Raw genomic sequence first — 25,488 nt, 5'->3', positions numbered from 1 at the left:
TTTGTGGTCCGTACCAGCCAAAACCTGAGATTACATGAGCACAAAATTCAACTGTTCACATCATGGGGACCAGCGTTTTTTCCAAAGGTGTTAACAGTAAGACGCACTGTAAAAGTCATTATTCGTAATTACCTTTATGACAAATTTGACGAACCTCGACGGGGAGACAAGTAAAGTCGCATATCATAAAGCAGTTAACGGGTAAATGGAGAAGGAAGTCGAGCCCGTTTTTACTGTAAGTAAAACAAGCTTTGACTAGCCTACCGTCTACTGCCCGTAGTCAAAACATGTCATAAAACAGCCATTAATCTTTACTGGCACGGCTTTGTTTATCTGTTGGAGTCTAACTAACAAAAGAAAATATTAGACATTACGGAGACACTTGACAGTCAGATCAAGCAGAATCGGTCAGTACTAGAGGTTTTTGCCGGTTTTTCCCCCTTCTCTGTTTCTGTCTCTGTGATCAGAATTTTACAATGACATCAGGTGTATAGTACAGCTTTACCACAGTTTTGCATGAGTCACTGACTTCACGTGAGCGTATGTCACTTGAGTGAGATTTATGGGGGAGGTAAATCTGACCTATATTTGATGGTATCATTGCTCTAACAACAGCAACATCAATAATAATAATAATAATAATAATAATGATAATAATAATAATAGTGGAGGAAGTATCCAGATATAATACTTAAGTAAAAAAAGTATCCATTAACAAAGTAAAAAATGATCTGTCTGCTACAAGTAAAAGTTCTGTGTTGAAATTCTCACTTAGTTCATCAAAATGTACTTAAGGAATCAAAAGTGAAAGTTCTCATGATGCAGCAGAATGGCCCTTATTAGAGATTTATGCATAAATGTGCAAGTATTTCACTGTTGTAGTTGGTCCAGTTGGACTGTTTGGCAGTTTAATCTGTGCAAATTCATCATATTTTATAAATTTATATGTTTTGTATGTAAAATCTTAATCTGCAAAGATCTGATACTCAAGGAAAGTACAATTACCACAAAATTCACAAACACAAACCTTGAGTAAATAGCCTATAAGTCACTTTCCAGCTCAAGGTCTTCTTAATCTGCTTTTGCAGGCCCTTTCAAACACATTTCACTGTCTTCATCAGTTCCTCAGCAAAACAACTAACCCTTCTCTCTTTGTCCAATAAAGTGCGGCAAGGTACCGTAAGAAAACTTGAATTTTCAGTCGGTATCAATACGTAAATGTGGTTCAAAGACAATACCAAAGCTAACCAACAACAATATTTCCAAACACCCAACACGGATATTCATGTACATACAACAAGTCAACACATCATTTGGCAAAGGAGGAAATTTGAATTGAAGAAATTCTGACATACAACATATCAAACACAATTTCCATCACAAAGTTACCAGTCAGGTGGAATTACCACAATCAAGGGGCAGATTTATCCAACAATTCTACGAGAAATGACAGGTTGCACTGTCCTATCGACAGTATGACTGTATGAAACCTTTTATGGGTTTTCCATCTGTTCACTTACTGGCGGTCCTCAAATTCTGTGCGTGTTCAGACATGACATTTTTGTAACAAGTATATATGACAGCAGCACACGTCTGATCTTATCGCTGTTGTTGCTGAGTTTATGTTTGCCAAATATGAAATGGATAGTCTCCATCGTATCCTTTGGAAACCCCTTGGAAAATCAGAAAGTCTTATGGACTTTACTATATCACTCAAAGGTAAAACAGATTGAATACCTGGATAAGGTTTGTCACACGGATCCCATTCAAATAACCTTTTTGTTGTGATGTCCAACACTGGTCTATGAGACTTTGACAGTGCTAAAACATTCATTAGGCTTATGTATGCAACTGCAGGGATGAAACCAAGATGTTAAAAATACCGAGAGGAAAAGACTCACTGAGATATCATGCTTTTCATAACAAAATATAAACTTCCATCCAAAATCAATCATTTTGTTCAACATGAAAAAAGACATGAACACATTGGACAACATGTGTTCTCTGTGGCAGTTATTCACACAAATACTCTATACTATGATGTTGTGGCTTGCATATGTTGAAAGAATATTTGACTTATTTATGTTAAGGTTAATAACGAACCTAAGAAGTTGGAAAATTAGGAGTTGTCTGTTCAGGAAAGAGAGAGTTGGCCAGGGGTCCCCAAAGCTGTTGTGATGCTCTGATGAAAAAAGATAGCTTGGCTTGATATGTTTCACTACAGCATGAAGATATCATATGAGTCCAATGCACTTTCATTTTGACTTACTGTAGTATTGCCCCACGTGTTAAGGTACAAAGTCCATCCATCAATGTAACAGCTACAGTATACCACTTACCTCTACAGCCAACGACATCTCTTCTCTGCTACATTATAAAAAAAAATACGTTTTCATTCCAGTACACTTTTGAGTATATCAGAAGTAACTTTGCAAAGTAATATTTTATATAAAAAACATTATTCTGCTTAAACTAACATAATTTACATTAAAGAAAAGTGGTGTCACTTGAAAGAGGCAGTTGTTCAGTCTATAGGATTACAAATCAGTTATTAGCAGATAAACCTATGTTAATGCAGAGAAAACCAAATACTCTACTGTTGAGATTTTCTCATTTTTTTTCACAGGTTATCAGTTTTCCTTAAATTCCATACACCCTCTTGTGACCTGACATTTTCATAACATCATATTTTTATTATGAAGCACCATCTTGGTTGATCCAGAAATTGAAATCAGCATAATTCAAAGATTTAATTCCAAGATAATCCTTCTAATGTCATATCTAATTACATTTAAGTCAAAATGCAAACAAACAAGCAAATGATTGCAAAACAATCAATATAGACTTCTGAGATACCCAAAGTGACCAACAGAGAGAGCCATTTCTCAACCAACTGCAACCAGCCTGGGACCATAGCCAGTGTGAAACACCACAATCACTGTTTGTAAAATGTGTCTTTCTCAAACCGACTTCACTTCACTTAGAGCAGACCCCTGTTCATAATTTTGTGATCTCCTTTGAATCATGAATTAGATTGCTGTGGTGGGTTTTTTTTTGTTTTATTTTGAAAGTCTTACCGGATGTTTAGTGTTTGTTTGTTCCTAGCCGGTGCCACATGACAATTGAGAAAGGGTGGAGAGGAAGTTAGCTGTTTCACAGCGGCGCACGTACACAAGTTTTGATAGAGACATGCCCTTGAATCCTTGGTAGCACTGCTTTTGTGACTAGTACCATTACATTATTTAGCTTATCACCTTCAAAGTGTATTAGGTATGTAAAGTTTTCATTTTTAGTCAGCCAAGCCACCAGTCACAGTTAAAACCGAAGCTTCTTATCAAGTGAAACACGAGAAGCTATTTTATTAAGGAATATTAGCACATATTGTTAGCTAAAAGCACAGAACCGTGTGTCAAGTCTTTTAGTCTACGTATTGTTAGCATCTAGCAATACGTAGCAAAATGTGCATGTTAGACATTAGCATGTAGTTATAACATGAACAGAAGCATTTAAACGGAGCACAGAGACAGTATGACTTCAGTGCTACAGTACAGTGAAACATTGGCAGTGCCTCTACGTCAAACAAATGAAATGTTAAACCTTTACACATTAAAAAGTATACGTGTCTGTAAGCTTCGTATGTTATCTCATGTTGTGACTGCAGCGTAATTTTGAGTTATTGTGTCTTCAGGTAAGCCGTAACAACCACCACCAAACCACTATGGGGTTTCTACTGTCTAAATCTATGGATGCAAACTTGAAAAAGCAGCAAGAATTCATGCTCCACAATTCACGGCTGCAGGTGAGTGAAGATGTCCTTTGCAATGCACTTATGTCTTAATTCATGGACCTGAAGTCTTGTGGTACCTGTGTCAGGTAGAACAGTGAAGTGGGTGTTACAGCACTAAAGGCTTCTCCTTTCTGTCTTTAAGATTTAAGGTTTCAGGTGACACTTTACTTAATTTTTAATCATTTACATTCTTATTGTTTTATTTGCTTGTCTCATTGTCAATTCCTACAGCTTTACATTGTTACTTTCAGCTTATCTTAATTGATATAGTCATGTTCTCATTTGATTTTAAATGCGTCTGCATTCATTATGTGTCTGTACCTAGGCACAATTGAAAATGACGGTTCTCTCTCAGTGTCTTTCAAGGTTGTAAATGAATGAATGAGTGAATTAATATTCCTAAAGTAATATCTGTTTAATCAAATTACCAGACGGCAAATGTGTGGTTATGTAATATTCCAATGGAATCCAGCAATTGTAGCTGTGAACCTGTCGACATGGACCAGAGCTCTGGCAGTTTCTGGCTGTCACGTTCATCTGCCTTTACTGTCTTTTCAACCTCGCTTTCTTTCTTTCTTTCTTTCTTTCTTTCTTTTTTTATTTCTTTCCTTCCTTCTTTCCTTCTTTCCTTCCTTCCTTCCTTCTTTCCTTCCTGAATCACAATATCAAAAACAAGGATACAAGTTTTAGTTTAAATCTCAGCATTTCCATTTAGAGACTGCAGGTTTTATTGGACTCATAATTTTTTTGTTTTTTTCTTTCAAATGAGGGATTGTGTTTTTTCTTCTCCTTTTTGGGGCCAATTTGTTGTGATTTATTTGTGCCTCCAAGCTGCTGAGCAGCAGGTGGGATGTGTGACTGTCATAACACCAATGACATTATCCTACTCACACCCAGGAGGTTTGTTGTCTTGCCTGCCCCTTAATTTTCTGATGCCCTCGCAGCTGTAAATGTGGTAGATGATGACTAATATTATTCAGTGATGGCAAATGTTTGGCAATTGAGTTTCAGAGCACCCTCATCTGGGTCGTGACAATGACTCACAGGTGAATATTAGGTACATCTTTAAGCATTGCCGTAGTAGGTCCACATTGTTTCATTGGCTTAACTTAATACAGATAGTTTCAGATTTGTGATTCACACTCATGGTAATTTTTGAGACATTTCTCATTTTACAATTATCAGTCAGCCTGCTTAAGAAATATTGATAACTTATATTTAAATTTGAATACATATAACCTTTCACATCTGAATGAAACATACGTTGATGACATTACATACAAAAATCTTCAGTGTTATTTAGGGTCAAATACCGCCTGTAGCAGAAAATAATTTTTATGCTTTTTTCACATTCAACATTCAAATTGTATTTTGACATCACTAAATTTAATGAGGAAGATTGACCCTAGCATTTTCAGAATATCTATGAAGCATCACTGTTGCCTCCCACTACATTAAAATGTCAAAGATGATTGCTTTCCAGTGTTTTCAAGGTACATCAGTCATAGCTAATTGATCCTTGCCATGCGCTTGCCTTGTGGACCTTTAAGTAAAAGTCACTGGGCATTGTGTTTGAATCACGAACCCATCTTAAACATTACTTGAAAATTCACTGGATATGGGTTTGCTTGTATGAGTCATGTCTTGAGGATAAATGGCAGCTCCTAAATGACGTAAATTATGTTTTTGCTCACTTTATATTTAAAAATAGGTCTTGATTGATAATAATAGGGTTGTGCTTTTTATTCACAGTCACTTAACTTGAGTGGGTATGAGTGAAAAGCAGGTGATTAAAGATCTTGCAAGGTTTTTGATTAGTTTAATTTAATTCGTTGGTTTTTCACCACTGGGATCAATTTCTAGAAATAATGCAAACACCAGATCACAATAAATTGTTTCTTTAGCCTTTTTCAAAAACGAACTAATCTAACCAAAGCTAAAATAAAATACCAAACATATGTGAGTATAGTAAAAACAATAATGATGAAAAATGCCAAGTTAGAAGGTGGATTTGTTCACAACTCTCACTTCTACAGATTCAGATATTCTGATATTTGCTAATATTTCCGGTAGTTTTGTTTGGTTGGGAGAAAAGGTAAAAGCCTCTGGTCAGATGTTTGTTAAAACCCTGGAACACAACAGAAAGTCCAAATTTGGGCTGCTGCTGCCACATAGTGTCTTATAGGTAATTGATGATAATCATAAAATCAATTCTGATAGGCACTGGGAGTGTGTATAGTGGATAAAAGAGAAGCTCACGATCTGATTCTAGTTAAAGCGTGGTCATGATCAAAAGAAAAAAGAGCAGGGACCAAGATAGCACCCTTTTTTGTTGCTGCTTGTGTATATCAGTTTTCCAAGTATTGTCCCATTCTGTGTTGCTTCCAGTCTTTTGAAAATGTCAGTGAATTTCCCGCTTACGTGTCAGCTCTGCTCTTACCTTGTCACCTTCTGAGTGGACTCACTGTGGCTCATTTCTTCCTTTCACTTTTTCTTTACTACATTTTCCAGTCACTGTCTCACAGTCATCTGCTGCTTGTCTAAACCTGCCCCCAAATCTTTTGGTCATCCCTTGTGATTTCACCAGGAGACACGATGTCGTCTACTTTTAAAGTACACATAGGTAAAGGTAACACAGTTGCCATGTCACCTTGGTAAATAATTCAGTTTATCATACAAAACCTCATAGTCATCACATGAATATGAAAATATGATAAATAACAATAATACCAGGTAATTCACTGTTCAAATTCCCTGAACTATTTTTGACAACATGTTTAATTTCGCTGTTATGGCTGAGGTATTGAATCTCACTACTTTTTTCGTACCAAATTAAATATGTCCGTAGTATCAAGTATATAGGAGACAGTGGATTTATATTTCTGTTTACTTAATCTTTGATCAGATAGTTCCTGGTTAAATTCAATTAAATCAAGATTTTGCCAATTTTAGACAATTGTATTTAGACAATGTTGTAATATGGCTGCTCTTTTTTAACAACATTTAACTGTTGTTTGGCTTTGTCTGTTAAATGAATAAAAAGGGTTTAATAGATAAACATTTTTCTATATCATTTTGGTATTAATACCAAAACTCAGCATTTTTATCTGAAATTGCATAGGAAATTTTGAAATGATTCCCAAATTCTAGTCCTGTTGACAGAAAACACAAATTGTCTGGCAAAGCAATCTTTTTTTTTTTTTTTATAAATCCAAAATCTATGATTTTCACCTAATAATTTGGATATTAATACTAGCATTCATGTTCACATCTGTGAGGTTGGAAGTAGACTTAGTAGCTGTGCGTGTCTGTGGTTTTGATGAGTTGTTTCCGTTGATAAGAACTGTTGGTGATGAAGTAGCAGATGGAGCAATTGATGAAGACTGGCTTTTTGATGCTTTGATGTTAGGGGAGTGTAGATGGGGCCCACCACAGAGGGCGTTGAGTTTCCGGATGGTGGAGAGCTTCTGCTGGCAGAGTTTATGATTGGAAAATAATGCAATCTTTATACTCATTTAACCTAACACTCATGTTTATAGATTAATTTGTAATTTATCCAAAAAATGTCAAAAATATTGGTGTATGGCTTTCACAAATTAACCAGAGACAAGCATCACAGCATTCTTAGGGGTTCTTCAATCTGTGAAGTCTTTTGTATAAGGTGTGTTTGGGTGACTGTTGGAAGACAGGAAAAGTGCAGCCTTTACCCAGTTGATTAATGTGTTTTTGGGGGGGAATTTTTGTGTGTTTGGAAAACATTCTTTTTGTGTTAGTGAGCACTGCGTGAATTGGTCATTTTGTAGTATAATCTTAACATCTTGTTAAAATTGGTCATCTGAAATAGTCCATCTTGAACAGTCTCAACTCCTGGCCCAATAGAAAAACAAATGACAGTTCACAGTATGTGTTTCATCCATATTTATATACTTTTATATTATACCCCCCACTAAGCAGGTTCCATTTTTCTAAACTTCTTTTTATTTCAACCCCTTTTTTTTTTTTTATAAGAAATTTTATAAGAGGGTGACTCAAAGTGTTGGATAATCGCAGTGACGGGAATTGGGTAGTTTCCAGGTAGTTTATTAAGTTCCAGCATCCAGTATCTCACTTCCTTCCTGTTTTCTGACCCAGATGAGAGAAGGGGTGACTTCACAAAAGGTGACGTCTCTGTGACTGTCACCAGAAACCATTTGTTACACATTTCTCACTATTGAGGACCATAGAGGCCCTGGGAATGGATGCGTAATTTCCCCTTGCTGTCCTTTGTAAGGGGTCTAATCGAAACATGATTAAATTCTTGACTCACCTGCTGCATTTGGTTTCTATTTCAACTTTGTCTAAGGAGGAGTCCTTGAGTTCCCTATCCAAAGAACTGTTCCTGTGAGTTCCAGTTCTTTGAAAATTTACTCCACTGAGACTGTCTCTTAAATATGAAACACTCACCCCTTTAAAAAGTTTGTAGCTTCCTCCTTCCTGGAGAGGGTAGTAGTTGTAGTAAGCTTGGTTACAGCAGTGGATTCCAAATAGTAGCAAGTTTCACAATGATCAAAAGTATCAGAATGTGTATAGAAACTTTTCCACAGAAATTCATACCTGTGTTCCTCGACTATGATGTCTATGAATGTCCTTCTCTTTATTGTTTTCATCCTAAATGTGTTTTTAGTTTTAGGTTGTAAGGCAGAATTTTTGTGATAAATATGCTATATAAATAAAGTAGGGCTGTAACTAATGATTTTCCTTATTGATTAATATGTCAATTATATTAAATGTTACTAGGTAGGTTTTAGCCACTTACATGAAATACAGTGGACGATGGAGGAAACTGCTCTTTTATCTGGCTGTATCGACTTTACTCTATTTGCTTCATTTAGCACATAGGGCGAGTAAATTTGAGAGTACTTGCCCCCGTCCACCAGGCTTATCTATCTACAGTAAATGAACATAAACATACTGTGCCAACTGCTGGACTCAGCAGGTTTTACACCACAGTCTCAGTGCTGAAATTTGCAAAAGATGAGCAGTAGGCTAACAGACAAAGATAGGAGCTCACTAGATGTGGTGACTCTCAGGGAGTTGTGACGTTTGTCTTGCTCGATAAAGTGGAAGTTGTGTTCAGTTCTGCTAAATAAGCAGTTTCAGGAAAATGTGTATGGACCTATAGAGTTTATCTACAGCAACTATAGCTGCTGTAGATAAATTGTATGTTATGAACTTCTAGTTGTGTTTGAATGAAAGGAGTCTTTTATGTTCACAAATGTTGATTGAACCCTCCATAATCAGTCTAACAGCATACTTAAAAACTATGTTGGATTTAAGGGTTGATTGTGTGTCATTATCACAAGTGCTTTTTATTGTACCTTGACCTGCCTGTGACGTCTCAGCCTCATTACAGCTCAACCCTCCTGAGCTGTTGCTTAATTTTAGGCCTTTCCTTCTGCTCTGTGACATTTATTAGTAGCCAAGTACTTTAGTCACCAAATCAACTTCATCAACACAACTTGAAATTCTTCACGTAACAACAGGAGAACAAATTGTGGCATGTTTTAACCACCTATGGTATTTGATTAGATTTTCTGTTTTTAGATTTGCCCAATGAATGTGTTAGAAATATAGTATGCAAAACCTATATAGCACAATTAAAGAGTGATAAATTATATAGTATACAGTATTATATATATGTTATAGTATTTTATTAGATTTTGTTCACCGGTGAGACGAGACTGAACTTTTCCCTGTTTGTGTATGCATGTATGAGTCTCTTTATACAAGAATTAATTAAATAAAGAAGTGCTGTATCTCTTCCCGTTGGTTATTGATAGTGCATGAAGTCAAATAATACCTGTAACTCATGAGAGCCTGACACCAATACTAAGACCATGAAACTAGAATTACAGCCTGTAACATCTCTGTTTATCCAGAGTCATATAGAATTTTAACCATTTGTCAAATGTTGTCATAACATAAGTCTTGAGCAACCCCTACAAAGTGTTTTCTGATGTCACTGTGATGTTGACCTTTGACCACCAAAGTCTGGTCAGTTCGTCCTTGAGTCCAAATGGACATTTGTGCAAAATTTGAAGAAGTTCCTTCAAGGCGTTACAGAGATATTGTGTCCACTAGAATGGGATGGACCAACGTATGCACGCACTGACAACCCGAAAACAATTTTCATCATAGAAATATGGACCATTATCACTCCAGTCATATAACTGATTCTGTCAACTAAAAGCTGATGACTTGTTGCCAGCATGGAGACAATTTCTCATGCTCACTGTAAAGCCCTGTGGTCATACTTTCCATTAGTCATCCTGCTTGACAAGTTAAACACATTTGATGCTGGGTGTTGGTCAATGTGAAGCCAACTCCCTCGCTGTTAAATTAACTCTGATTTTTTGCTCTTCATCCTCATCCATCTTCTCTTCACCCTCAGTTAAGCCCTAATTCTTCCTCATTACCTTATACTTGCTAGATGTTTTCTATATTCAGTTCACTACATTGGGCTTTTTCCTTGTATCTTGGGAGGATGCAGAGAAGGTCAAATCTCTAACTTTACAGTAAGTGTAATAATGTGCACTGTAACACTGCAAGGCCATTACTGTGGGCAGAATGTATGAACTGCATATTGTTTGTGAAATGTCCCATAAACCTATTTGCAGTCTTTAGTTCGTTACTTTCAATTATTGTGGCGTAAGTGTTAAAGTGTTCTTAATTCATTCATTTGCTCAACATCTTCATCTATTTCCTTCATATGCAAACCTCAAAACTAGACATTTGAAGAGGCAAGTCTCCATTAGTCTCTGTTTAACAGGCTCCACCTATTTAATTTCATTCACTTTGGCTTCAATGCCATGTAATATTCTGCCATTAACACAGATATACAGAATTGATCGTGAATATGGGCGAAAAGTCAGAAATCTAAATGCTGTTTCTCCGACATGCTGTAATTTATGTCATTAACTTATGTCATTGACTCACTTGAATGGCACTTTTTTTGGTCTTTTCTTTTTAACCTTTGCATTATCGTCGAGTTGGTGTCCCTTTCTTGTTAAGTGGAAACAAAGGCTCATCTTTGACACATTCACTTTTTGAGAATAAAGGCTTTTTAAATGAGAATGTCACTTAGCTCAATAGCAGTTGCTATGCAGGAAGCGTAGATTTGCAGCAGACAAAAGACTCATCTGACTGAAGTGCTTCAGCATGGATACAGCGTCTCTGAGACCTTTTCTTTGTCACCCTTTGTGCCACTGCTTTAATATGCAGTCACACTGATACATCCAATATATCGCAGCCATTTCCATTTTAATTGCATAATGTGAGCAGATTTTATGTTCAGCATACTTCTTTTCTTTAGTATTACTTTGATTTATTTTATTTGATATATAACAACTTCTCGAGACTTCTGCATTGTATGTTTGACATGTCCTTTCTTTGCCAACACAAGTACAAGTCACAAGTATCTTAACGTTTAAATAATGTGATAATGAAATATCATCCAGTATCCCTTTTTTCTGCAGAAACACATTACTTAAATAAATACATTACCCCTCAAATTTTGTTTATTAAAGAAATGGGCACGGGATACGTACTGAGTGAGACATTATAGAGTTAAAAAATAATATTCTCAGTACTCTCTGCTAGACAAACTATGTAACGAAGATACTGTCTCTTTAACATATTGGCATTTATGTTGGTAAATGCTAATTACCGTTTGGTAATTTAATTTGTGAATTTGTTTTTGAATCAAATTTTAGAATAAAAATTCAGATTTTTAAATCATTAGCTATAAAGTTGTACACTGAGAGTCACAAAGCAGTCTCCATATTTGGCTTTAAAGGTCTTCTCTGTCCTTTCTCTTGTGTGTGTGTGCGTGTGTGTGTGTGTGTGTGTGTGTGTGCGCATTTTTGTTTGCGTTTGCGCAGATGGAGCGTCAGATCCTGATGCAGAACCAAATGAGGGAGAGACAGATGGCTATGCAGATTGCCTGGTCCAGAGAGTTTCTCAAATACTTCGGCACTTTCTTTTCAGTGGCTACAGTGGGACTCACTGTAGGGTGAGTTTTGTAACAGCTCATTAAGGTCACCTCATAGGTATTTTGTTTATAGATAAAATTCACTGTGTGTGTGACCTTTTTCTGGTTTTTAGTAATAATACACAGTGAGAGAGCAACCTGTACTGGCCCATAAATGACAGCTGTGAAGTGTGATCCTCACTCAACTGAGTCTTCACAGCTCCAATATTAAAGTCATCACACTTTGTAGTCCAGTGGCCTTTACTGGTGTAGCTCTATGTGTGACGTTTTGTAAGTGTTTTAAGTGTGACACAGTAGCCACATCAAGTTTAACTATGTAGACCTTTAGTTATGCTAAAAGCCACAAGCCACCTACAGGTGGCGCTATGGCAACATGACACATTTAAATGGCTCAAGCTGGGTCGTCATGAGTCTGACTCACTCACTTCTAAGATTTATGTGTTGTGAAAATTTAAAAAAGTCAACATAATGGTCTACTGTGTTACTTATCTTAACCTAACTTAATCTTATGTTATTGAAATATAACTGAGTGCTGTTACTTATCGTTTTATCACATGTTGACAGTGGGAAGTATTCATATTTAATTGTCTCTGTCTCTTCAGGGCCGTTAAAAGAAAGAAACCGGTCCTGTTGGCTCCCATCGTTCCTCTTGGCTTCATATTTGCCTACCAGATGGACAGCGCCTATGGGACACTTATTTATCGAATGAGAGGTAAACTACACAGTCATCATCAGTATTATCAGTATTCACCCACATAAACAAAGCTTTAATGTCGGCCAGAAAAAACAAGCTTTATCCACTTGCTTCACATTTGTAATTTTTAGCTGTAAATACTTTTAAAACCTTATTCTGAGCAATACACAGCCGTTTAAAAAAACTGCAAACGATTGACAGTTTCCACAAACACAACACAAAAAGCAACTTGTAGCTTTGATGATTCATTGGATTTTAGCCACCTTTAACATCCAAAATGTATGATAGTTGTTACACTGATATCCACAATTATCACTAAAAGTTTATCAAACAAAAATATCTTTATTGTAAAAGTTCATTCTGCTGCAGAATTACACTAACATTGGTCAGGCATTAATACTGCATATGTAATATTTAAATGTGTGTATTCCCAAAATATACCTACATGCTGAAATTAGTAGTTTCACAAACATCCATTTGCCGCATTACAACACATTGTATTTGTTCTTCCATTACACCTTTAGGGGAGGCTGAGAGTATAATGGCGTCTGAACATGACCGTCTGGACTTGCCTCTTGGGACTCCAACCTTCGATAGTGTAGAGAAGGCCCGCCGCGCTAAAAACAGCCTTGCCTCCTTCTTGGAGAAGTGACGTGTTGGTTATGTGAGAGAGAATCAGAATCGTCCAGTCAGTGCATTCACCCATGCTGCTTTCACACAATTATGAAATAACAGTCAAGTACCATTTGCCTTTTTCAAGTTATTGAGTCTGTGGTTTGCACTAATTCTTTATCATGGACCTCACATCAAATTAGTCTCAATATAAATAAAAACAAAGATAATGATGATGATGATGATGATGATGATGGTGCTGTTCTTGTGGTTATTGTTGTGAGAAGTGCATCAGCGGCCAAACTATGAATGAGATACATAATAAAGCAGATAAGCTGATGCAGAATTCCAGTCCAAATACTTAGTTAGTAATACAGTGCTGTGGTATATCATGAGTATATGCATCAGTTACTGTATGTTCGAACATTTTAGTATGATTCACTCGGATACCATGTTACACATCATTACTCATCACTGTTCATCATATTCTTTCTTCTAAAGCTGCATCAAGTAATTTATGACAACTGGAGGGCAGAGAAACGCACAAACAACAAACAATAACATAAGCCTTAAAAAGTCTGATGCAGTGGAAACCGCTTATAGTGATCACACTTGTCTGTCAAATCGATTACTGTAAGCAGATAATTATTATAACCAATGCAAAACTTTGCATTACACACACTTACATGTAGTAAAATTATGTTGATATAAGCAGCTGATTACTGTTATAATATAATGATTAATAGTTAATGTTTCGGGGCAAGTAACTGCTTCACTTGCTTGTCACAGCTTTTTTGCTCGAACAGATTGGATAATCAAAGAAGCTAAAGTGCGAATCAAAATGTTAATATCAAAAATATTACTTAATGGAGCTTTAATTGTAAAGATTCTCAGTACAGCAGAGATTTGTCCTGACAACATGAGAGATTGCCAGTACTCCAAACTATGTAACTAAAACTTTTGCTCATAATAACTAAAAGAGACGGTTTAACTTGCCACAATTGAGGTTCATGCCAAAGCAATAGTTAGCATTTGTGCACCTGTAACTTTTAATATTTATCATCATGTTCATAATAAATGGATGTAAAATATTACAAGGTGCTAATATTTATGCGTTATGTATTTAGAATAATTTTATCTCATGTTTGACATCATTGAAACTATATTTGTGAATTCAATAAAAAGAAATATTGCAAAAGAACAATCCTTTGTGACGAGGTGTTACTGTGATGCAAAACACAAAAGCCAATAGCCTTTATAAACACCAAACCTCTTTTTTTCTTTAGAAGCCTAAAGCACTTAAAATCTGATGTGATCAGAATCATCACTGACACTAGTTGTTGTTTTCTGAGCTGAGATAGTGTGTGAGTAACTTCAAATAAAACTATTCCCCTAATATTACTTCAGCAAAGAAATAACTTCAAGTACGTCAGTCTCATCAATCCGAATGACGCGTGTGTGCATGTGTGAGGGAGAGGGAGGGAGGGAGAGAGAGAGAGAGAGAGGTGGTTGGGGGGGAAAGTATAGATTGATAAGTGAACTAGTGACACGGACTATAAAAGCCTGTGTCCGCTGACCAAGAGGGAACAAGAGGAGGAAACTAAGACGGACAAATTGTAGCATCTTTTAAAACTTGAGCAGACTCAACAGGTTGCAACAGAACTCTCCCAACAGCAAAACACATCAGAAAAAAAACAAGGAAACCAGAAGGATTTGAAAACACTGATCAGATCTGAGGTGGAGCACAGCTGACCCGACCCACTGGTGCAGCGCAGACACAGCAGGCTCCTTCTGTTAGGTTCAGGACAAGTGAAAATGCTCTGGAGACTGACTCTTGCCGTGGCTGTGGTGTGTGTCAGTGGCATATGCGACTGCGTTACTGCTGATGTAATGAGCAGACTGATCGTACCGAGGGACTACGGGGTGAAACTGTGCGGGAGAGAGTTCATCAGAGCAGTCATTTTTACCTGCGGAGGATCCCGGTGGAAACGGTCCACAGACGGGGACTTAGGTGGGTTGACATTACTACACTTCCATTAATTGCTTATTACATGCACAATTATTGGACAAGTGTATAAATCTATTTATCCATATGTCTAAACATGTCTTATCTCTAATATATTCTGGTGCCCAGAGGTAGTGTAAGAAATTGATTTCTAAGTAAGACTAAAGAAGATTGAAGATTGAAGAGAGGCTGCACAGGGGAAGAACTATAATTAATTCTCATATTTCCACAAATAGAACATTAGATGGTGTGTTATTACACAACAGTAGGTTAGGCTGCCACTAACACATTTCTGTTTGATAGCTGATTGGCTGGCTGTTGATAGTCCTCCTTTGACATTATTTATATTTACATTCAAGTCCTGTTTTTTCCTTGAGGTAATTATTATCATTTTTCCTTCTCCAGACCCTTTCCATTGGAGTCCTCGCAGCGATGTCACAGTGGAAGACAACCAGCACACCTGGCAAAGTGGGGCAGAGCTCCCAGATAACCGCTCTCCTCTCCATATTGCTTCCTCTTACTCCCTGGCAGACCTCCTGGCTCTTTACGGGGCCATAGGAGAGAGGCAGCACCAGCAGTTGCTGAGTGACCCGGTCCTGCTGGAGAAATCTCAGCCATCCACAGTTTTAGGTGAGCAAGACGGTAGTCCAGCGGCAGCTGACTGGCCCATACCAAGTAAGAAGAAGAGGAACTTTTCTCTGGGTGTGGCAGGGATGTGCTGTAACCAGGGCTGTACCAAGAATGATATTGGACGCTTGTGCTAAAGCCGGGAAGGGAGGAGGAAGAGGAGAAGGGTTGGCTGATGGCAGAGGGGTCGTGACATGAAGGTGGTGTGATGGACAATTATAGACAGTTGAGGAAAGATGTAGGAGGTAAAAGAGGGAGGAGAGCAAGTTCACATCTGCTGTTTAATAGGCTGTAGTAAGCTATTTATGTCTAATTGCACACGTCACTCCAACTTCAAGTCTCTGTCATATTTTATTTATTCTTATTTCATATTTTGTTAAAAATGAAAATAATCTGTTCTGTGTGTACTTTGTCACCCTTAAGCATCCTTGACAATAAATTTTAAATACTGTGTTAATATGAAATGTTGAGCCTATCATGTCTTGTCTACAACACTTGTTTATATGGGTTGAGAGGATTTGGAGCAACAACAGCTGCCATATTCTCGCCTGCAGACTGTCTGACTAAACTGCGTTCATACTAACACGGGCCAATATCGCACATTAATGTCATTTAGGCTGCAGTTAAAATATTGCTGCCCTCTGCTCACAACATTACACCTTCCTAGTCATTTTCTGTCAACACCCTGAGGACGTTACTGCAAGAGTGGACTCATACGTTCATTTAACCCCCTTGACAAAACCCGCAATACCACTTGTGTCCTAAATGGGTGCAATGTGATGAAGCAACATTTAGATTTTTTAAGAAAATACAATTTTCATGTCCATAGTACTGCAGTATGTTTAGTTTAATAAAAAAAGTATATACACACCTGGAATACACAGCTCTACATATGCGTCTCAATATTTACATATACATGTATTAAAGGCAGCTGCATGTTGCCACCACATGAAAAAACCAGGCTTCATTTCATTCACACAGCAACAAACTGAATTTAAAAAAAATGCAAAGATGAACCAGCAGTTTCATCTGGTTTTCCTGAAAGTCTTTGGATAAAAAATTATACATATTTCATGTTACACAGCAATACACATATATCACAACAATAGACATATGAATAAAAAACTGAAGAAAAAAAAAGGAAAATCCTAGTCAAAGCAAACACAAAGTCTTAATTACAACAGACTTTACATCAAAGGAGTATTCAGGACAGTTAGATCATCAGTATGTGAGAAAACTTACAATCACTAATCCTTCACAGTGTGAGAGGGCATCTATCCTTTCTGTGTGTGTGTGTGTGTGTGTGTGTGTGTGTGTGTGTGTGTGTGTGTGTGTGTGTGTGTGTGTGTGTGACTTGACTTGACTTGACTTGACTTGTATGGCATAAAATAACCTCAGAGAGTTATTTTTTTTTTTTGTTTGTTTTTTCCTGTTTTTTTTAAGTTAGAAAATTTTAAAAAAAGATGCCATTCTACAAATGAGTTTCCTCTCACAGGTTGGTCTCAACACAAATCACACACTTTAGTCAATAACATTTGGCTTGTAAAGTTGTAAACATTAAAAAAAATAAATTAAAAAAATCCCTCTTTTGAGCACTGATAGATTTGCAAATGACAATGTAATGTAATGCACATGGTAACACAACCTCTTTAAAATGGATCCATCTTTAAATGGATTCAAAAATAATGACATGAACAAAACTCAGGTAAGTTTTAAAGCATCTCCCTTCGTTACTTTCATCGTGCACTTTTTTACATTAAGTATCCACAGACGGATAGTAAAGCCTTTTAACATTGAAAACGTTAAACTTTATTCATAAAATATATTTTTACCCGTGAGTAATTAATTACAAAGGCAATACCTTCATTTCCCGAGCTGGTATCCATCAAAAACAAGAATAGTGTATGAGTCCATGATATTACACTGTACTGTCTACCTAGCTGTCAAAGAGCTTAATGAGTAGTTATTGCTATTGTTTCCACATTGCATTAAATGATGTAAACAAAGAACACATGGTTTGTGTTAAGACCTCGTTGTAGACAGTTGGTGTATTTGTAGCAAACCATTAAAGGTCTGTTTCTCCTGTTTCTTCATCTGCTCAGAAGAAAACACAGAATCAACCTCAAAGTGCAATGAATATCTGTAAAATATATGTCCACTTTAACAACAGAAATCTGACTCCAAAACCACTTGTAGAGATCTACATAGTGAGTTCCCCCGTGACAGAAGGACAGCTGTCCTTTACCAGTCTTAAAAAGTATCAAGCAAGAGTCCGTCTGGGCATCAACAGGAGGAAATCTGTGCAGTCCCAGTCATTCATAAAAGTAAAGCCACACATGAGCAGTGCAGTAAGGTGAGGTTCAGGTGGATCTGGCTCAATGATGTGAACATGGTCGGAAGTTAGTTCTTGATTTCAGAGACAGTCAGATGGCTAACCGTCATCCATCCCGTGGTCTCTTTGGTTTAACAAAATACGTCGCTAAGTATCTCCTTTCTCCAGTCAACTGTTACTATTGACTATTATCAAATTCAGTCTGTAAGACACAGCATGTACAAATTAAACACAGAGAAAATAATGAATCCCATAATAAAATGTTCTTGAAGGCATCAGAAATGATCTGTTGTTTGGTGCCTGAGTCAGATGTGGTGTAGTAATCAATCTGATCATTTGTATACATCATGTGGCCACAGAAAGAAGTGAGTAAACAGGAGCCCAGGAAGTGGATATTGCCGTCACTCCAGACTGACAGGCAGTCCGAGCACCAAGAGAAAAAAAAACAAGTATACTTCAGACTGGTGACTGCATTGCTGCCGTAAACCCAGACATCACAGAGGCAGTCATTGTTCTGTTCAGATCTGTGAGGACTGATTCCCCGAATTCAACACCCACAGTTCAAAGGTTCAGGGATGAACGCCGCTCATCCGTCCTTGCTGTCTCGTATTGTCTCCACACTGTGGATTAATGTCTTGAAAGTAGGCCGCAGTTTCAGGTCACCGCTCCAGCACTCTGTCATAATCTTGTGAATCTGAGGGAAACATAGGAAGAACATTAACACAAAAAAGAAAATATAACAGGTAGATGCACAAAGTCAGATTTACAGTTTTTGAAGCAGCTCTGATCTTTTTTTAATTTCTCGCTAACTATTGGATGAATTGCCATGACATTTGGTGCATATACCCATGGTGCCACCAAGATGAGTCTTACTGATTTTGGTTGATCCCCTGACTTTTCCTGTAGCACCACCATGAGGTTTTCCATCAACAGGTCAAAAGTGTTTGTGCAGTAATTTGGTTTATGACCAAATACCTGCAAAACTAATTCCCATCTACCTAATCTATACTTTGGTACAATTTCTGAGACAAGAACCTGGTCTGTTTAATTTTACATGCAAGCAGCGCATTTGCATTGCCCTTCATTCACTGGACATTTTATTTAAATATTACCAGAGACAAACAAACTTAAGTATGTATGTTGTTACTGACCTCCTTTGGACAATTATCAGGAGCAGGCAACCTGTATCCTTGTTTCAGCAGGTCTATCAGATGGTAGACAATCATCTGGCCCTGCTTCTCATTTCCCATCTTGTCCATAAACACCTGGAACAGTAGTTTTAGTGGAAACACCTCAGTATAACTTTTCAAAATTAAAACTGCATTTCCTGTTTTTAAATACATTGCTCTGCAACAAATCAAGATTGCTCAATGAAGTGATTTCCTCAACACTGCAGTACAAACTAATTACATGGCTATTGTTTCATAGCTTAATTAAGATAATCACACAGGTGACAAAGTAATTAAGGTTATGAAAGGAAAATGGCTACGTGACAGAAAAGTCTAATCGTAAAAGTAAAATAATAAAGAAGTGCGGTACCGCTGGGGGGCTCCAGTTCTTGTCACTGTAAGTGAACAGTTCGTAGAGGACTACGCCGAAACTCCAAACATCTGATGCCACAGAGAACTTGCTCTCTGTCAGTGACTCTGGAGCATACCTGGAAAACATCACAACATATTATATATACATATATGTGAATAAATGTGAATGCACACATCTTAAAAACATGATTTAATACTACTGTCAACACTAGTCTTACATTACAAGCAGACAGAAATGAAGGCATGAAATAAAAAATGGATGTAAAAAAAAAAAATCTCCATGTGTAAATCATGCAATCTTATCTTTATCATCTGTGTTTAAAGTCAGTAAAACGGCAATTAAGTGTCAAATCTTCATGCTAATGAATTTCAACTGACATAAATATGAAAGTACTTTTTGAACCGCTGACAAATACTTGTGTTGTCCTCACCAAAAGATGGGACTTTCCCCAGGCTCTCTGACAGTGTAGTACTCTTTGTCCTGCGGCAGCACTTTGGTCAGGCCGAAATCTCCGATCTTCACCCTCATCTCACTCTCCACCAGAATGTTTCTAGTGGCCAGGTCTCTGTGGATGTAACGCTTTGTGGCAAGGTAGTCCATACCCTAGAAGAAATTAGTTAAGTCATGTGTCATTACTATGTATATGGGGGGTGAATATGAAAAATTATTTAAATGGTATCAAAAAGAGTTCTAGACCACTTAGAGCCTTGAACACATTTAAAAAAAAAAAAATTTTTTTAATTTATTTATTTTTTATACAGACTAGCTACAGTGGAGTCCAGCTCCAGGAATATTGTTTCAAATATTTGGTACACCAGTACATAAGTATGCCTGTATCACCTTGCAAATCTGTGATGCGTAGTGCAGCAGTTTCTTGGAATCAAAGTGGTCCTTGTGTTTCATGAGATAATCTCTCAAGCTGCCGTAGGGGAGATATTCCATGATCAAGCGAAGGTTCCTTCGTCCTGCGGAAAGTAAGAAATGTGAGACTTATAGAACACTTAGAGAAAATATTCCTGAGAAAATCTAGATTTATTTGTTTCACGGACAAGGTCATTGACGCCCGGGGCGGTGAATGTGGAGACCGTCAAGATGTTATTATGTATAAAAAATGTGCAAAGGTGTTAATATTAAATCAAGAGTAGTTGTGGGCTAAACAGGCTGATCAGTAAAAATTGCTCTATCAGTTGCTCTTACTGTGTCATATATTAACGCATGTCAACCGGTCAGGTGAGGAAGTCTTACTTTTTTTATTACACTGTTTTGTCATATTGTGTCACAAGTTTCCTTTCAAGTCAAGTATTAAGTCAAATTACACAGGTACAGAAAAACGGAGAGAAGACGGCAGAATATATAATCACACCCCTTATAGTGATTTTCCTGACCACTTCATATAACACATATAGACATCAGGCATGTGCTCATACCTGCACTGTAGCAGACACCTTTGTATTTGACAATGTTTTCATGCTGGAGAGATTTGAGGATTTCAATTTCCCGCTCAAAGTCCCTGAGGTGCTCGGCTGTGCTATGCTGTAGTTTCTTCACCGCCACCACCTCCCCTGTGCTGTCCTGCAGGGGGTCGTACCTGCACATCTCCACGCTGCCAAAGTTTCCCTGCAGCGTGGGGTTGGAGGGAGAACACACTTTCACATACAGAAAGAAGTGCTATGGTTTTATTTATCTGAGTTTCAAGAACATGTTCATTTTGCAAAAACACAAAATATAATTTGATGCATTCCCATCAGCTAGGATGGAATCACTGAGATGTGGGTTAAAAGTTTGCTTCTAATAAAAGTATCTCCACAGTATGTGTGTGTGCGCGCATGTCTCACTTTGCCCAGCTGCTTGAGAAAGATGAGATGCCTCTCCTCAAACTGGGCAGGCTCCTGGTTTTCGGAGGCCCATGGGAAACCGAGGCCTCTTGTCCTGTTGGGCACCATGTCGCTTTCCACCAGCAGGTCATAGTCTATAACACAACAAAATGCATGAAACCATTTTCTACAAAATCTGGATGATTAATATGTGTGGGATTCAATGAACTCCCATGATTTTTAGATCTGTCTGCCAGATGTGAAGAAAGAGGAAGTCTTGACTTGTGAAAGGTGACTGGCAGAAAGTCATGTTTTTTTTTTCCAATTTAGTCTTCCTACCTGGTGTGAAGAGGCTCTTGAGATCTCTGATAATTGCTTTGAAAGATGGTCGGTGTGAAGGCTCGTAATTCATACAGTTGTATATCAGATTGGCCAGCTCTGTCCATTTGGGAGCTGGCAGCTGGTGCCTGTCCTCATAGAACAAGTTCTTCTACAGAGGAAAATAGCAAAAGTCAGGACCTGCATGTTTTCAACCTGGGTCGGAAAATGATAAAGACACTGGGGAGAGAAGTGTTTGCATTCTTTAAACAATCAAGAGTATCTTTTAAATAACCACCTGCCCTTCTCATTAAAAAAAACGTTAACGGAATAGTTTAACATTTTGAAAATGTGAGAATTTGCTTTCTTGCTGAGAGTTAGTTGAGACGACAGATACCACTGTCATGTCTGTGTGATAAATATGAAGCTACAGCCAGCAGCCAGTTTGCTTAGCTTAGCATAGACTGGAAGCATTCAGAAAAGGTCAGTCTGGCTCTATCAAAAAAATTTTAAATAATTACCTATCTAGCCTCGAATTACTGCTGACGAATTAACATGCTACATCTCATTTGTTAAATTGGCACAAAATCCAAAGAGTAAAAAGGGCACGTTATGGTTTTACACTGGCTTATTTGTTGGAGCTATTTCTCAACCGAGAGCAGTGGCCTTTTGGAGTGGCTGCGGACAGGCGACCAGTGGAAACTCTATTTTTACGCTTAATTCAACATTTCCTTTATTCCAGATCACTCTCAATAAGTCAATATTCTCAATGCATCCTTTTTTCTGACCTTGGAGCAGTCCAGGGTGCTGAGTGGTTTGTCTCCCCCACTGCAGATCTCCCACAGGGTAGTCCCGAAACCCCACTTGTCCGTGGCTAAACTTAGGTTTTGGGGATTTTCAATGCACTCAGGGGGCACCCAAGGGATACGCTCCACCAGTACTGACACATGGAGAAAAAGAAAGAGAAACATTAATAAATTAATATGAATGAATCATCCCTCTCAGGTCCACTTCCTTCAGCCAATCATGTTTTTCTGTAAGGGTTAGGGAATTCTTGAGTGGTATTTTATTAACAACCTGATAAGTTGTCTTATAACTTTATCTTACAAGTCTTTCAGCAAGATCAACATTGTATTTATAACTACTGTTTATTGCCACTCCTTGTGTCATTATGTAAATGGTCATTGTTGGTGTTTTGTTGCTTCGTGCTGCTTGCATGGTGATATGTACCAAAACAGTGTTAGCTGTTACTGTATTATTGTTGCTTTGCATGAGCTGTGTTTATGTTTTCATAATTCTGTTTGTTCTTGCTGCTGTCGTCTGTGGCGTCCCACTAAATGTTATTGCTGTCTCCAGTTGCTTTGCATGGCCTGTGTTTATGTTTTGATAATTTTTTCTTTCTTTCTTGTTGCTGCTGTTTTCCTGGTATCGCTATAAATTTTATTGCGTTGATCGTTCTTGAAAGGTCTGGTCGAAGGACTGCAGTTGAAAATCAGCCAGCAGGCTAACACTGGCACATTTACAGTAATGGAGTAGACGTTTGGGATGGTGAAAACGACGGCAGAAACTGTTAGAGAAAGGTAGGCTGACCAAACTTTGTCCCTGTCAGTAACTGAGACAATCATACCAAGAGAAAACAATGTTGGTGAACATTATTGCCACATGGAAACACACCGGTGTGTGTCTTCTCACTTCAGGACAGTACATGAAGCCATGTGTCCTACCTTCTCTGGGCAGCACAGTGATGCTGATCCCAGGGTCACTGAGCTTGATAAAGGGCAGGCTGCCAGTTTTCCGATCCTCCTCTCTGATCAGAAGAACATTCTTGGCGCAGACATTTCCATGAACAAGGTTCTTATTCTCCTGTGAGCAGATACGGCAGGGACAACATAAAATTCCTTGGTAGAAAAGTATTTCTCATTACATTTCATTTTTCGAGTGAAAGAGTGATGGTGTTTGTACATGTCCGTAGTCTTACCAGATAGTGCATTGCCCAGGCCAGCTGCTTGGCCACTTCTAGCTTCCATGTGATGTTGACACAGCTTTTGTTCTTTTTCAGATAGGTGTCCAGAGAACCAAACTTACCATACTCCTGCACCATCATGTCTGTTAAGCAGATGAGAGGGAGATAATTTTATTACTCAAACTCCTATTTGTATTCAAGCTCACAGTATATTCTGTCATCCGGTCTTTTTCAACAACTCTTCCTATTATTCATTGTGTGCTGTGCATTCAGTCATTACTTTGTTTACAAAGAAAGCAGTGCGGGCTGTCATATTTTCCAGACGATTCACAGGTGAATCATCTTGTTTTCTGGCAGACTAGGCAGGAGTTGGTGCATTGCTGCCTCCCACTGGTGTAGTTAAGTCATCGCCACTTTGTATTTGTGAGATCTCTACTGCTCAGCAAGGTATAGTCACAATCCATATCGGAGGGCAAATTCATACTAGTGTACTTTCTTTACTGTTTATACCATCCATCAGTAACTATAATGATGAAGAGCAGAGAAAAAACAGGCCCTATAGACACATTTCAAATAACTTCCAAAATCTTCCATCTTTTCTTTCCTTTCTGCTCTTTCCCTGCATTCAGTAATGTGAATAGTAAAGATTTCCTGACATGTTGCTGTGATGTGTGTGGGCAGTTGCAGGTAGAGTAAAGATCAAGACTGCAGAGGCCCATTAATGACTTGTTGAACCTGAGGGCTTAACCCAGTCAGGGCAGATCACAAAGCAAGTCAGCAGGTCAGAAACCTTATTTCCTCTCCGTTTGATTCTTTGCATTGATTCCTCATGGGTGTTTGACTGCACACACATTCTGTTTTCAGCATCCCCACATATCTTTAAAAAAAGGTAAGGATAACCTTAACTCTGTGTGTGTGTGTGTGTGTGTGTGTGTGTGTGTGTGTGTGTGTGTGTGTGTGTGTGTGGTAAACTTACTCTCGTCGCCACAAACACACACACCATAGTTGAGGAGTAAGTGCTTGTAGGAGAGCTGGCTCATCATGCTGGCTGCTTCAAAGAATGACTATGATGAAGGCAAACGGGAGTACAGGAAGAGAAGAAAATTTGATTTGAAATCTTAATTTAATCAGATCCTCTCACCCACTCATTCACCCAGTAAACAAACCAACCTCTGAATAATTGCGGTGAGCCTTGTCCAGGATCTTGATAACGACATCTATCTGATGTATCTCTCCGTAGTCTCCCAGCTCTTTCCTCACACCACAGAAGATTTTGGTGAAAGTTCCTTGACCCAGACTCTCATTCTAAAACACATTTTATTGTAATCTTAAAAACCTGCTTTGGAAAGGAGGCGGAGCACATTTTGTAACTGTATGTAGGTATGTTTACTGTATGTATTACTGTGTGTACCAGTGGAGACATGTAATTTTGTTGTACACTGTGCAATGACAATAAAGGCATTGAATTGAATTCTGTAAAGCATACATTTTAAATATCCAAAGCTCTGGAATAATTACAGGACATAGCTGAAAGTTCAGAAAGAAAATGAGTCAGAAAACAGTATAGCAATAAAGGAAATACCCCTGAACTCTGTGACTGAACGTGTGGTTTTCCTGTGACAGACCTGTTGTACAAAACTTCAAGTGCTCAACCAACAAAAAAATACTGTGAGGCGGAAATGGACCAGTCACTGAGGTGAAAGCATGGCTGACATACTGTCACATGCACTCATCCACAGGGACTGCTATTGATGACGCTGAGCTA

General features: G+C 38.0%; 3 protein-coding genes across 4 annotated transcripts in view; 2 read left to right on the top strand and 1 right to left on the bottom strand.

Annotated features, from left to right (window-relative positions):
• The first annotated feature begins 60 nt into the window (after positions 1–60).
• On the top strand, positions 61–14,326 carry plgrkt (plasminogen receptor, C-terminal lysine transmembrane protein). 2 transcript variants are annotated; one of them, XM_056404166.1, is made up of 5 exons: positions 61–235; positions 3,689–3,799; positions 11,707–11,837; positions 12,419–12,528; positions 13,035–14,326. In XM_056404166.1, exons 1-5 carry the CDS (start codon positions 206–208, stop codon positions 13,160–13,162), a joined length of 510 nt encoding a protein of 169 aa, XP_056260141.1. In that variant the 5' UTR covers positions 61–205; the 3' UTR covers positions 13,163–14,326. The 2 variants fall into 2 exon arrangements, with proteins under 2 accessions (XP_056260141.1, XP_056260142.1); XM_056404167.1 differs by lacking the exon at positions 61–235 and adding an exon at positions 3,124–3,270.
• Positions 14,327–14,651: 325 nt separating this feature from the next.
• rln1 (relaxin 1) lies at positions 14,652–16,212 on the top strand. The gene is made up of 2 exons (XM_056403921.1): positions 14,652–15,133; positions 15,533–16,212. Exons 1-2 carry the CDS (start codon positions 14,938–14,940, stop codon positions 15,889–15,891), a joined length of 555 nt encoding a protein of 184 aa, XP_056259896.1. The 5' UTR covers positions 14,652–14,937; the 3' UTR covers positions 15,892–16,212.
• Positions 16,213–16,583: 371 nt separating this feature from the next.
• The window catches only part of LOC130186792 (tyrosine-protein kinase JAK2-like), a 30,129-nt gene continuing 21,224 nt past the window's right edge, over positions 16,584–25,488 (bottom strand). The window contains exons 12-24 of the mRNA XM_056404077.1: positions 24,894–25,028; positions 24,700–24,787; positions 23,739–23,866; positions 23,485–23,623; positions 22,549–22,700; positions 21,782–21,932; positions 21,464–21,597; positions 21,056–21,245; positions 20,469–20,593; positions 20,059–20,231; positions 19,626–19,743; positions 19,238–19,351; positions 16,584–18,780 (exon numbers count right to left, since the gene is read on the bottom strand). Coding sequence (XP_056260052.1) covers positions 18,673–18,780; positions 19,238–19,351; positions 19,626–19,743; positions 20,059–20,231; positions 20,469–20,593; positions 21,056–21,245; positions 21,464–21,597; positions 21,782–21,932; positions 22,549–22,700; positions 23,485–23,623; positions 23,739–23,866; positions 24,700–24,787; positions 24,894–25,028 — 1,755 coding nt within the window. The 3' untranslated portion in view covers positions 16,584–18,672. The remainder of the gene's footprint in view (positions 18,781–19,237; positions 19,352–19,625; positions 19,744–20,058; positions 20,232–20,468; positions 20,594–21,055; positions 21,246–21,463; positions 21,598–21,781; positions 21,933–22,548; positions 22,701–23,484; positions 23,624–23,738; positions 23,867–24,699; positions 24,788–24,893; positions 25,029–25,488) is intronic.

Source organism: Seriola aureovittata, chromosome 18, assembly GCF_021018895.1.
Source record: "Seriola aureovittata isolate HTS-2021-v1 ecotype China chromosome 18, ASM2101889v1, whole genome shotgun sequence".
In the NCBI taxonomy this organism is placed as follows: Eukaryota; Metazoa; Chordata; class Actinopteri; order Carangiformes; family Carangidae; genus Seriola; species Seriola aureovittata.
Note: the sequence above shows the minus strand (reverse complement) of the source record. Positions and strands in the feature narration are given on the sequence as shown.

What these genes read in the sequence shown, in the direction of transcription:
- rln1 (XM_056403921.1), top strand. Translation starts at nt 14,938, where the DNA reads ATGCTCTGGAGACTGACTCTTGCCGTGGCTGTGGTGTGTGTCAGTGGC. An exon ending in GTCCACAGACGGGGACTTAG is followed by an intron (nt 15,134 to 15,532) that starts GTGGGTTGACAT and finishes TTCCTTCTCCAG; the next exon opens with ACCCTTTCCATTGGAGTCCT.
- plgrkt (XM_056404166.1), top strand. Translation starts at nt 206, where the DNA reads ATGGAGAAGGAAGTCGAGCCCGTTTTTACT. An exon ending in ACAGTGGGACTCACTGTAGG is followed by an intron (nt 11,838 to 12,418) that starts GTGAGTTTTGTA and finishes CTGTCTCTTCAG; the next exon opens with GGCCGTTAAAAGAAAGAAAC. An exon ending in ACTTATTTATCGAATGAGAG is followed by an intron (nt 12,529 to 13,034) that starts GTAAACTACACA and finishes TTACACCTTTAG; the next exon opens with GGGAGGCTGAGAGTATAATG.